A 13,999-nucleotide genomic window follows, 5' to 3' on the forward strand; every position below is an offset into this window, starting at 1 on the left:
CCCAACAGTGGCATCCGAGCCAAGTCTATGCGTAGATGTTATATGCACGAGTAGAACACAATGAGTTGTGGGCGATAATAGCAATACTGCTTACCAGCAACGTCTTACTTTGATTCGGCGGTATTGTTGGATGAAGCGGCCCGGACCGACATTACATGACCACGTTCACGAGACTGGTTCTACCAACGTGCTTCGCACACAGGTGGCTAGCGGGTGTCTATTTCTCCAACTATAGTTGAATCGAGTTTGACTACGCCCAGTCCTTGTTGAAGGTGAAAACAACACACTTGACAAAAAATCGTTGTGGTTTTGATGCGTAGGTAAGAACGGTTCTTGCTAGAAGCCCGTAGCAGCCATGTAAAACTTGCAACAATAAAGTAGAAGATGTCTAACTTGTTTTTGCAGGGCATGTTGTGATGTGATATGGTCAAGACGTGATGAGATATAAATTTTTGTATGAGATGATCATGTTTTGTGACAGTTATCGGCAACTGGCAGGAGCCATATGGTTGTCGCTTTATTGTATGAAATGCAATCGCCATGTAATTGCTTTACTTTATCACTAAGCAGTAGCGATAGTCGCAGAAGCAATAGTTGGCGAGACGACAACGATGCTACGATGGAGATCAAGGTGTCAAGCCGGTGATGATGGTGATCATGATGGTGCTTTGGAGATGGAGATAAAAGGCACATGATTATGATGGCCATATCATATCACTTATGTTGATTGCATGTGATGTTTATCCTTTATGCATCTTATTTTGCTTAGTACGGCGGTAGCGTTATAAGATGATCCCTCACTAAATTTCGAGGTACAAGTGTTCTCTCTGAGTATGCACCATTGCTATAGTTCGTCGTGCCGAGACACCATGTGATGATCGGGTGTGATAAGCTCTATGTTCACAACGGGTGCAAGCCAGTTTTGCACATGCAGAATACTCGGGTTAAACTTGACGAGCCTAGCATATGCAGATATGTCCTCAGAACACTGAGACCGAAAGGTCGAACGTGAATCATATATTAGATATGATCAACATAGTCATGTTTACCATTGAAAACTACTTCATCTCAAGTGATGATCGGACATGGTTTAGTTGATATGGACCACGTGATCATTTAGATGACTAGAGGGATGTCTATCTAAGTGGGAGTTCTTAAATAATATGATTAATTGAACTTTAATTTATCATGAACATAGTACCTGATAGTATTTTGCATATCTATGTTGTAGATTAATAGCTTGCGTTGTAGCTCCCCTATGTTTTTAATATGTTCCTAGAGAAAACTAAGTCGAAAGATGATAGTAGCAATGATGCGGACTGGATCCGTGATCTAAGGATTATCCTCATTGCTGCACAGAAGAATTATGTCCTTAATGCACCGCTAGGTGACTAACCTATTGCAGGAGCAGATGCCAACGTTATGAACGTTTGACAAGCTTGGTATGATGACTACTTGATAGTTTACTGCACCATGCTTTATGGCTTAGAACCAGGAGTTCAAAAATGTTTTGAATGCCACGGAGCATATAAGATGTTCCAAGAGCTGAAGTTGGTATTTCAGACTCATGCCCGTGTTAAGTGGTATGAGACCTCTGACAAGTACTTTGCCTACAAGATGGAGGAGAATAGCTCAGCTAGTGAGCATATGCTCAGAATGTCTGAGTATTACAATTTCTTGAATCAAGTGGGAGTTAATCTTCCAGATAAGATAGTGATTGACAGAGTTCTCTAGTCACTATCACCAAGTTAATAGAACTTCGTGATGAACTATAATATGCAAGGGATAACGGAAGCGATTCCCGAGCTCTTCTCGATGCCGAAAATTGGCGAAGGTAGAAATCAAGAAAAGCATCAAGTGTTGATGGTTGACAAGACCACTAGTTTCAAGTAAAAGGGCAAGGGAAAGAAAGGGAAGTTCAAGAAGAATGGAAAGCAAGTTGGCACTCCCATGAAGAAACCCAAAGCTAGACCCAAGCCTGAAACTGAGTGCTTCTACTACAAAGGAAATAATCACTGGAAGCGGAACTGCCCCAAATACTTGGCGGATAAGAAGGACGGCAAAGTGAACAAATGTATATATATGATATACATGTTATTGATGTGTACTTTACTAATGTTCATAGTAGCCCCTGGGTATTTGATACTGGTTCAGTTACTATGATTAGTAACTTGAAACATGAGTTATAAAATGAACAGAGACTAGTTGAGGGCGAGGTGGCGATGTGTGTTGGAAGTGATTCCAAGGTTGATAACATCACCATCGCACACTCTCTTTACCTTCGGGATTAGTGTTGGACCTAAAATAAATGTTATTTGATGTTTGCATTGAGCATAATATGGTTGGATCATGTTTATTGCAATACGGTTATTCATTTAAGTCAAAGAATAATTGTTATTTTGTTTAGATGAATAAAACCTTCTATGGTCATACAGCCAATGTGAATGGTTTATTGAATCTCGATCGTAGTGATACACATATTCATAATATTGATGCCAAAAGAGGCAAAGTTGATAATGATAGTGCAACATACTAGTGGCACTGCCGTTTAGGTCATATTGGAGTGAAGCGCATGAAGAAACTCCATGCGGATGGACTTTTGGAATCACTTGATTATGAATCATTTGATGCTTGCGAACCATACCTCATGGGCAAGATGACTAAGACTCCATTCTCCGAAACAATGGAGTGAGCCACTGACTTATTGGAAATAATACATACCGATGTATGCGGTCCGATGAGTGTTGAGGCTTGCGGCGGGTATCATTATTTTCCGACCTTCACAAATGATTTGAGCATATATGGGTATATCTACTTAATGAAACATAAGTCTGAAACATTTGAAAAGTTCAAAAAATTTCAATGTGAAGTGGAAAATCATTGTAACAAGAAAATAAAGTTTCTACAATCTGATCGCGGAGGCGAATATTTGAGTTACGAGTTTGGTCTTCATTTGAAACAATGTGGAATAGTTTCACAACTCACGCCACCTGGAACACCACATCATAATGGTGTGTCCGAACATCGTAACCGTACTTTATTAGATATGGTGCGATCTATGATGTCTCTTACCGATTTACCACTATCATTTTGGGGTTATGCATTAGAGACAGCTGCATTCACATTAAATAGGGCACCATCTAAATCCGTTGAGACGACACCATATGAACTGTGGTTTAGCAAGAAACCTAAGCTATCGTTTCTAAACATTTGGGGCTGCGATGCTTATGTGAAAAAGCTTCAACCTGATGAGCTCGAACCCAAATTGGAGAAATGTGTCTTCATAGGATACCCAAAAGAGACTGTTGGGTACACCTTCTATCACAGATCCGAAGGCAAGATATTCGTTGCTTAGAATGGATTCTTTCTAGAGTTTCTCTCGAAAGAAGTGAGTGGGAGGAAAGTAGAACATGATGAGCTAATTGTACCTTCTCCGTTATTGGAAAGTAATTCATCACAGAAATCAGTTCCAGTGATTCCTACACAAATCAGTGAGGAAGTTAATGGTTATGATCATGAAACTTCTGATCAAGTTACTACCAAACCTCGTAGGTCAACCAGAGTAAGATCCGCACCAGAGTGGTACGGTAATCCAATTCTGAAGGTCATGCTACTTGACCATGACGAACCTATGAACTATGAGGAAGCGATGATGAGCCTAGATTTCGCGAAATGGCTTGAGGCCATGAAATCTGAGATGGGATCCATGTATGAGAACAAAGTGTGGACTTTGGTTGACTTGCCCGATGATCGGCAAGCCATAGAGAATAAATGGATCCTCAAGAAGAAGACTGACGCTGACGATAATGTTACTGCCTACAAAGCTCGAATTGTCGCAAAAGGTTTTCGACAAGTTCAAGGTGTTGACTAAGAGTTTCTCACTCGTATCTATGCTTAAAGTCTATCCGAATCTTGTTAGCAATTGCCGCATTTTATGAAATTTGGCAAATGGATGTCAAAACTGCATTCCTTAATGGATTTCTTAAAGAAGAGCTGTATATGATGCAACCAGAAGGTTTTGTCATTCCGAAAGGTGCTAACAAAATGTGTAAGCTCTAGTGATCCATTTATGGACTGGTGCAAGCATCTCGAAGTTGGAATGTACGCTTTGATAGTGTGATCAAAGTATATGGTTTTATATAGACTTTTGGAGAAGCCTGTATTTACAAGAAAGTGAGAGGGAGCTCTGTAGCATTTCTGATATTATATGTGGATGACATATTGTTGATTGGAAATAATATAGAATTTCTGAATAGCATAAAAGGATACTTGAATAAGAATTTTTTAATGAAAGACCTCAGTGAAGCTACTTACATATTGGGCATCAAGATCTATAAAGATAGATCAAGACACTCGATAAGACTTTCGATGAGTACATACCTTGATAAGATTTTGAAGGAGTTCAAAATGGATCAGTCAAAGAAGGAGTTCTTGCTTGAGTTGTAAGGTGTGAAGTTGAGTAAAGACTCAAAACCTGACCACGACAGAAAATAGAAAAGAGAATGAGAAGTCATTCCCTATGCCTTAGTCATAGGTTTTATTAAGTATGCTATGCTGTGCACCAGACCTATTGTGTACCTCACCATGAGTTTGGCAAGAGGGTACAATAGTGATCCATGAGTGGGGACAGTGGTAAAAAATATCCTTAGTGAATAAGGACATGTTTCTCGGTTATGGAGGTGGCAAAAAGTTCTTCATAAAGGGTTACGTCGATGCAAGCTTTGACACTGATCCGGATGACTCTAAGTCTCAATCTGGATACATATTGAAAGTGAGAGCAATTAGCTAGAGTAGCTCCCTGCAGAGCATTGTAGACATAGAAAATTTGCAAAATACATACGGCTCTGAATGTGGCAGACCCGGACTAAACTTCTCTCACAAGCAAAACGTGATCACTCTTTGGGTGTTAATCACATAGCGATGTGAACTAGATTATTGACTCTAGTAAATCCTTTGGGTATTAGTCACATGGAGATGTGAACTAATCACATAAAGATGTGAACTATTGGTGTTAAATCACATGACGATGTGAACTAGATTATTGACTCTAGTGCAAGTGGGAGATTGAAGGAAATATGCCCTAGAGGCAATAATAAGGTTGTTATTTATATTTCCTTATATCATGATAAATGTTTATTATTCATGCTAGAATTGTATTAACCGGAAACTTAGTACATGTGTGAATACATAGACAAAACAGAATGTCCCTAGTATGCCTCTACTTGACTAGCTCATTAATCAAAGATGGTTAAGTTTCCTAAACCATAGACATGTGTTGTCATTTGATGAATGAGATCACATCATTAGGAGAATGATGTGATGGACAAGACCCATCTGTTAGCTTAGCATGTTGATCGTTCAGTTTTATTGCTATTGCTTTCTGCATGACTTATACATATTCCTTTGACTATGAGATTATGCAACTCCCGAATACCGGAGGAACACGTTGTGTGCTATCAAATGTCACAATGTAACTGGGTGATTATAAAGATGCTCTACAGGTGTTTCCAAAGGTGTTTGTTGGGTTGGCATAGATCAAGATTATGATTTGTCACTCCATGTATCGGAGAGGTATCTCTGGGCCCTCTCGGTAATGCACATCACTATGAGCCTTGCAAGCAATGTAACTAATGAGTTAGCCACGGAATGATGCATTACGGAACGAGTAAAGAGACTTGCCGGTAACGAGATTGAACTAGGTACGATGATACCGACGATCGAATCTCGGGAAAATAACATACCGATGACAAAGGGAACAATATATGTTGTTATGTGGTTTGACCGATAAAGATCTTCGTAGAATATGTAGGAGCCAATATGAGCATCCAGGTTCCGCTATTGGTTATTGACCGGAGATGTGTCTCGGTCATGTCTACATAGTTCTCGAACCTGTAGGGTCCGCACGCTTAACGTTCGATGACAATTTGTATTATGAGTTATGTGATTTGATGACCGAAGTTTGTTCGGAGTCCCGGATGAGGTCACGGACATGACGAGGAGTCTTGAAATGGTCGAGACATAAAGATTGATATATTGGACGATGTTATTCGGACACCAGATGAGTTCCGAGAGGTACCGAATAATTATCAGAGTGCTGGAGGGTTATCGGAACCCCCCGGGGGAACTAATGGGCCTCAATGGGCCTTAGTGGGAAGAGAGGAAGTGCCAGGAGGGGCTGGCCACACGCCTCCCCCTTGGGTCCTAATTGGACTGGGGGAAGGGGGCGGCGCCCCCCTTTCCTTCCCTCCCCCCTCTTCCTTCCTTCTTCCCCCCTCTTCCTTAAGTGGAAACCTACTAGGACTTGGAGTCCAAGTAGGATTCCCCTCTCCTGGCGCGCCCTAGGAGGGCCGGCCGGCCTCCCCTCCCCTCCTTTATACACGGGGGCAGGGGGGCACCCTAGATAGTTACACACCTCGTTCATATCATCGTAGTGCTCAGGCGAAGCCTTGCGTCGGTAACTTCATCATCACTGTCGCCTTACCGTCGTGCTGACGAAACTCTCCATCGGCCTCAACTGGATCAAGAGTTCGAGGGACGTCATCGAGATGAACGTGTGCTGATCGCGGAGGTGCCATATGTTAGGTACTTGGATCGGTTGGATCGCGAAGACGTTCGACTACATCAACCGCGTTACTAAACGCTTCCGCTTTCGGTCTACGAGGGTATGTGGACACACTCTCCCATCTCGTTGCTATGCATCTCCTAGATAGATCTTGCGTGATCGTATGTAAAATTTTGAAATATTGCGTTCCCCAACAATCATAAAGGTAGAATATATTACTATATATTATAAATAACGAGTGTTGAATAATGATGGATCGGTTTGCGGAATTATCCTAGGCAATTTTTAACAAGATCGGTAATCATTATTGCAATTTCATATGAGGGAGAGGCATAAGCTAACATACTTTCTCTTCTTGGATCATATGCACTTATAATTATAGATACGTCGGAGACGTATCAACGAATCACCGTGAAGAACCCAAACCAATGCAACTAATGCAATGGCAAGAACATACGGAGTTCCCAAGTCCTTCTCTCCAAGTTCCATCACACCAACTAATGCTATCGAGGAATATGAGAGGAAGAACAAAGGAGGAGAACACTAAAGAACTCCAAGATCTAAATCCAAAAGGTTCCCCTCACTTAGAGGAGAGATGGATTGGTGGAATTGTAGATCTAGATCTTCTCTCAATTTTCCCTCAAATAGATGCAAGAATCATGGGAGTAATAGAAAGAAAGCAAGCTTCAAGAGGTCAAAATGGTATGGGGAAATTGCTCAGATCCATTGTGTCCATTGGGAAAGAAGGCCCCATTAAAGAGGAACCCTCAAATCTAATCGTTGTGATGCAGAAAAACACTGGGGGCGATATAACTACTTGGATGAGAGGTACAACCAGTCCAGGCAATAAAATGTGGCTGCTGCGGCCCAAGCGGTATAACCCTTGTGACGTACGGTTGTACCGGTTATTGAAACAACACAACCACCACTTAGCATCGCACCCAAAACTGAGAGGAATCACCCTCGAGCTGTAGTTGGGGCGGTACAAGTGCTGGTATAACCACCCCTATCTACAAGTGTGGCCATGGCGTACAAAGTGGTAGAACCGCTTGGTTGCCCAATTGTACTTGTTATTATGAAACAACCGGAACAACCGCTAGGCCGCTGCCTGAGCACCACTACCAAACCCAAGGGAATCACCCATCGGGTGGTAGTTGGATTGGTACTTGATCTGGTAGTACCGCTCAATGAGGGAGCGATATAATCGCCAATGTATGCGGTACAACTGCCTGGCCGTTCATAGTTGTGTTCACTCCATAAAGGAGCGGTACAACCGACCCAGGTAAACAGGTAAGACCGAAACTACCACAACTTGTGCAAACGAACTTAGATTTTAACAAACTCGAACTTGATAGCAAGCTAAGGACAAGAGCTGTCAAATCACGATTGGAAATATTCATAATTAATAAGGGATATATACCAAATATATAGAAGTGCAAAACCTACACAAGTGAAGAACCGACAAAAAACTCCAATATCGAAAACATAATAGAAGATGCATATGAAATCCGTATCCCATGAACTTGGGCTTGTCATGAAGATAACCACAAGCTCTATAACTCACATAGAGGAAAGCCAGACAAGAACCAAGAAAGATGATGCCAAATATCCAAAGGTCTGAGCTCTCTATGAATGATACGATGAAGCTACTCACTTGAGAGAGCCCCTTGATAGTACGTCTGTCAATCCTATAATCCGATCCCCCAACTAATACCATGAGACCGGTAAGATAGAAGACAAATCAAGGTTATACCTTTGCTTTGGGCACAATCCACTTGAGCTAGGCGATGACGATCTTGACCTCCTTTCTTGAATGAGTTGGCATGATGAAGACTAGTAAATTTCTCCCCCATACTCCACTATGGGAGAGCCTATGTTAGGCACATATTCACTTGTTCATTATCACCAGAATGGATGGCAAGCTTCAACCATGTGATATCTTCATGATGCTCCACTTGAACTTCAACTCAACCTTGATGATGATCACCACTTGGTGTCATCCTTCATAGGTTATATGAGATCTTCCTTTTGATGCAAGCCCATGAAGACATACCTAACCTCACAGAGATCATCGGTTAGTACACGAACGTAATGAACAATGCTTACCATACCATGAGATCACTTGATTCTATTTGGTACATCTTCTACGCTTTGTGTGTTGGTCAACTTGAATTCACTCTTTGTACTTTCTCTCCATTAAGATGATGTCTTGAAGTTAAGACATGAATGTTTGCACAATGTTCCTTTTCAAGACATGCTTGCAATAGACTCAAGACCTCACAAGACCAATCTTTGGATAACTCTTTGAACCTTGGTCAACACATAATCTCCTTTTAACCTTGAAACCAACACATGGTCTTCGAACAGTGCCTATGGACAAAAACGCTTCAAGTACAAGTCAAAGCAACCATGAGTTCAAAGGGATTGTCATTAATTATCAAAACTAAACATGAGGAGACCATGCTCTTTCAATCTTGGCCTCCTGTCTAGTTACATACTCGAATAGTGGCATATTTCCCTTGATCATCTCATCTGTGCTATAAAATCGTGATTGTATAAGTGATTTCACGTAACTATCCTGGAAATCGACTGCTACTTGAATAGGGGGTATCTCCTTTCCATGTACCATATCCGTGCGAAGCTGCCAGATATGCTAAATAAGCATGATAACCATGTCTCACACATTTTCTGGGCACCCCGCCAAGACATTCAATAACTAGTCCTTACAAGTGTCGAGCAAGAGAGACCTCTCATGGAGCGGCTGACCATAACGCCCGGAACCAAGCAAAAAGTCTTCTCAGTTACGTGGGGAAGTACGCACATCCATCAGCCAAAAGCAATCATTCAATCGTCGCATATTCCAAAACCCATGTTCATCGAGGAAATCCGCAACCTAGTTATAACAACAATTCTGCTTCAGCGTTATAGGTTGAAAAATCTAATGATATTGAAACCCATGGGTCGTGCTAGGTCCTAACGAGAGACCCGTCCCCCACTCTCCAAATAAGACACCTGCGTTTGCATGATGCATGAACTGTGGTTGATGTTTTATGTGTAGAATGAAGCGAAAACCTGTTTCGAGTGTTTCGGAGATGGCAGGTTTCAAGGATTTGGTGGACAGAAAACCTCTACCTCCGCATCAGCTGCCACAACGCACGTGCTCTGGGCCAGGTCCTTGGCGCTGTTACTGCTGGCTAGACCTGTGCATGGACAACCCGACCCAGAGGCCCGGCATCTGGGACACGCTCACGCTCAACTTTTCCGCCCGGAGCCCGGCCCGAAAGCCCAAAAAGGCCCCAAATGACTATATATATATATATATATATATATATATATATATATATATATATATATATAATAAATAATAATAACTAAAAAATGCCACTGTTCATGTGCTCCGGGCAGGGCCGAGCTCAGGCTTGGGTTTTTTTGCTTCGGGCTTTGCCGAGCGCGGCCAAACCCGACCGTCCCGGGGATTGATCAGGTTTAGAGCAAGTATAATAGAATGACGTAGGAGGGCTGTAAGGCTTTAAATATTATATTTTTGATAAGTTGAAGGAGAGAGAAGAAAAACGGTCTACTAATTAACAACCGGCTGTAGCACACGATCCTAGACACTTTGTGAGAGAGAGGTGGGCCATGTATCAACAAAGTAGTACATATTTATATGCCACTATTATACTTGTCGGCTATAAGGTTGGCTATAGATGACATGACAAGATCATATAGCCAGTAGCTGGTTGTACTATTAACCATGCTCTTACTGCTGGCTATCGAGATTATGCCGCTGTCCCCATGAAAAAAAAAATATATGAGACCAGGTCTCATATAAAGCAGGTGAGACCAGCCTCGATGGACCTGGTTTTATAGAAATTCTTTTCCGCCTCCACGTGCTCTACTGCTACGCGCATCGGATCTCGCGGATATCGCCATTTTCCCTCAACAAATCCACACCATATGCCCTCGTGATTTGCTTCTGACCGAGCGATCTTTCTTTCCGGAAGTACGCAACTTTCCCGATCCATCCGTCGTCGACCAGAGTTGCCTCCCCTTGGACTTTGAGTCACCAGCTGCCTCTCTGCAACAGAGTCGACACGTACTACACGATTGGCGAGGGCGCGAGAATCACCTCCACGGCCGACTCCCACGGCCGCACCACCACCACCCCCACCACCCTCCGGCCTCCGCGCTGAATTCCATCCACCCACCACACCCAGCTCCGACCGATCTCCACTCCAGACATAATTCGTCAGATCACCTAACCTTAAAGAACGGATACACGTCACGGTCACTTCGTAAACAGCCGGTCGATCATGGCTTCCTCCCTTCGCCACTTCGCCTGCCACGGCTCCCCCGCCGCCGCCTCGCCCACGCCGCCGCCGAGCTTGCTGCGCCCCTTCAGCCCCGACTTTTGCGCCCTCGCTGTCCTTCGGCCGATCAGACCGGCCGCCGCGACCCCCAAACCCCCGGAAGACGCCACGACCTCCACCGAGCAGGAGCAACGAGAGCAGGAGCAGCAGCTCGCCTCCCCCTGCCGCGGCGCCTACGAGGAGCCGTCGTCGTCGCCGTCGCCGTCGGTATCCTCGACGGAGGCGCAAGATCCCGCGGCGCTGCGCGTGGGGATCATCGGGTTCGGCAACTTCGGCCAGTTCATCGCCAGGGGCATCCAGCGGCAGGGCCACGCCGTGCTGGCCACCTCCAGATCCGACTACTCCGACTACTGCTCCGCCCACGGGATTCGCTTCTTCAGGTGACCAACCATGCCAATCCATGAACCTATCTTTATTCGATTCATCGGTCGGAATGCAACTGCAAGGGGATGATCATGCTGTGAAATGCTGACAACAACAGAAGCTTGGAGGCGCTGTGCGAGGAGCAGCCGGACGTGCTGCTGGTTTGCAGCTCCATCCTCTCCACGGAGTCCGTCGTCCGCGCCATTCCCCTCGCCAAGCTCCGCCCCGACACCATCGTCGCCGACGTGCTCTCCGTCAAGCAGTTCCCCCGCAACCTCCTTCTCGAGGTAGTACACCTACAAATCTTCAACCCAAGCCGTACTTACCATTGATGATCACACTAGTACCAATGCCGTTTCTTCTCAAAGGAGCACCGTTTTACGTTTTTTGTGCCGCATTTTTAGTAGTGACGTTGAGTTAATGCAATTCTGGAGTCCTACCAAACATAAGGGACCAGCATTGAGTTGCTGAACCGTCCCTTGCCCGGTGCTCATGACGACAGTACGAACTACCAGTGCAGCTGAATTACTTGAAGGATTTCGCTACAAATTAACATGATGTCAGGTTTCCTGGAAATTGCCATGCTCGCGATAACATAATTTGTCATCCCGGACGTCAGACTTGCCATGATTAAAATCTGCTGTCAGATTTTTAACATTTCCGTAGCATAACTCCATGATTGTTTGGTGCCACACTGTCAGATCCTACCGCCGGAGTTCGGCATCGTTTGCACACACCCCATGTTCGGGCCGGAGAGCGGGAAGCACGGCTGGAGCAAGCTCCCCTTCGTCTACGACAAGGTTCGCCTTTCGGATGAAGGAGACCAGAAGGCCAAGTGCGACCAGTTCTTGAGCATCTTTGAGCGGGAGGTCGGGATTTTGATCTCTTCTTCGCTATGCAGCATGCAATCCTAAGTTCCTAACTGTTGCTTGTAGGGGTGTCGGATGGTGGAGATGACATGCGCAGAGCATGACCGCCATGCTGCGGGAAGCCAGTTCATCACGCATACCATTGGGAGGTGGGCAACAGATTATCTACCTGAGACAGTCTTACCAGCCGATTATGTTTGGTAGAGACAGTGTCAACTGTTCATTGTTGTGCGAGTGATGCAGGGTTTTGGCGCAGCTAAACCTCCAGTCCACACCAATCAACACCAAGGGTTACGAGACCCTCATGCAGCTTGTAAGCAGTGCGGACTCGAATACAAGAAAAATGATACATACCTTTTTGGTTCTTTGAGAGCCTGTTGTTAACTGATCATATCTGTGGCATTTTCACCGGCATCTCGTTGCAGACGGAGAACACATTGAGTGACAGTTTCGATCTATACTACGGACTCTTCATGTACAACGTGAATGCAACAGAGCAGGCAAGGTTCACTGATACGACGGACCGTTGCTTTTTCTGAAATTATATGTTAAAATATCGTTCTGAATTTGAAAATGTCATGTGCAGATGGACAAACTAGACAGGGCGTTTGATGATGTGAAGCAGATGCTATACGGCAGGCTGCATGGTGTACTGCGAAAGCAGATCGTAGAGAGGGTCCCCATGCCCGGAGCCCCTTCGTCGGGATCGAGTGAAGGCAGGGACAGTCCTGCTACGAACACAGAAGAGATGAAGCCCCTATCCCCCTCCCCTTGTCATACGTTTTCCACGGTGGCTTTCAGCACCGCAAAATGTTGAATCTCTGTATCTTTCTCGCCGTTGTAACATTGTTAATCAAGCATCTGCGATTAGGGCTCTATGCATGTAATATTGACCAAGCTTTTTATTTATTTATTTTGCAAAACGGCCCAAGGCTATATATTAAATATCACATGCCCTTACAAACGAAACCACACAGAAAAATGTTTTTTTTGCGGTTGATAGAAAAATAAAATTACATTCAATGTGCCGAAGAAGATCATTCAATGTGCCGAAGTCTTCTTCCTCCTACATCCCCCGACGGTACGCCGTAGCTTGATGCCGTCCATGGACCCGTCTCTGCCTTGACAGAGCAAACTACTTAAAACCCAGGAGCATGTAGAAGCAGCGGTTGGAAAATCGTCGATATAGACTAAAAGATGTTGGGGTCACAATCTGCGAAGCAAATCGTCGTCCTGGAGGCAAAACGTCAATAATAGATTGTAGAAACTCCGAAGACCATGAAAGATGGCTGAATCCAGCCAGATCCACCAAAAAGCTAAAACCGGTCGGATTACGGAAGACCTGTCGGAGACACGAGTCTACACGCCCTCCGCTAGCGATAAACACGCCAACGAAACGGGACAGGACTGAGCACGAGTCTACACGCCCTCCGCTAGCGATAAACACGCCAACGAAACGGGACAGGACTGGGAGAACACTATTCCAAAACTGGGACAACGTCGCCGCCTCGCTGGTTCAAACCAAACAAGACGACTCCCTAAAGTAAACCCGGAAAAACACACCCATGACGCTGCACAATAGGTGCGGGTCTAATGTCGAGCTCGTCGTCGTCCATGATGATTGAGAAGGAAGAAGAAGAAGGGGATGGGTATTTATACCCTTCTTGGCCAAAGTGATCATTGCCCCGAAAGGACTCCAGGGACCCACGGTAAAGGGCCCGGTACCCGGACTAACCCGAGCGCCAACATACACACTACTCTAGGGATCCAGGGGTTGAGACCCCGGCAACCCATTATGTGCAGAGGGAAAATCTCCACTCCTAGGACACGGGGGT

The 13,999-nt window shown here is 44.6% G+C and overlaps 1 protein-coding gene across 2 annotated transcripts; it reads left to right on the top strand.

Annotated features, from left to right (window-relative positions):
* The first annotated feature begins 10,747 nt into the window (after positions 1-10,747).
* Positions 10,748-13,087, top strand: LOC119341594 (arogenate dehydrogenase 2, chloroplastic-like). 2 transcript variants are annotated; one of them, XM_037613467.1, is made up of 7 exons: positions 10,748-11,312; positions 11,414-11,582; positions 11,997-12,164; positions 12,231-12,313; positions 12,408-12,477; positions 12,590-12,669; positions 12,751-12,892. In XM_037613467.1, exons 1-7 carry the CDS (start codon positions 10,876-10,878, stop codon positions 12,761-12,763), a joined length of 1,020 nt encoding a protein of 339 aa, XP_037469364.1. In that variant the 5' UTR covers positions 10,748-10,875; the 3' UTR covers positions 12,764-12,892. The 2 variants fall into 2 exon arrangements, with proteins under 2 accessions (XP_037469364.1, XP_037469363.1); XM_037613466.1 differs by having other exon boundaries at positions 10,752-11,312; positions 12,590-12,664; positions 12,751-13,087.
* The last annotated feature ends 912 nt before the right edge of the window (positions 13,088-13,999 follow it).

The sequence above is a fragment of the Triticum dicoccoides genome, chromosome 7B, assembly GCF_002162155.2.
Source record: "Triticum dicoccoides isolate Atlit2015 ecotype Zavitan chromosome 7B, WEW_v2.0, whole genome shotgun sequence".
Taxonomy (NCBI): domain Eukaryota; kingdom Viridiplantae; phylum Streptophyta; class Magnoliopsida; order Poales; family Poaceae; genus Triticum; species Triticum dicoccoides.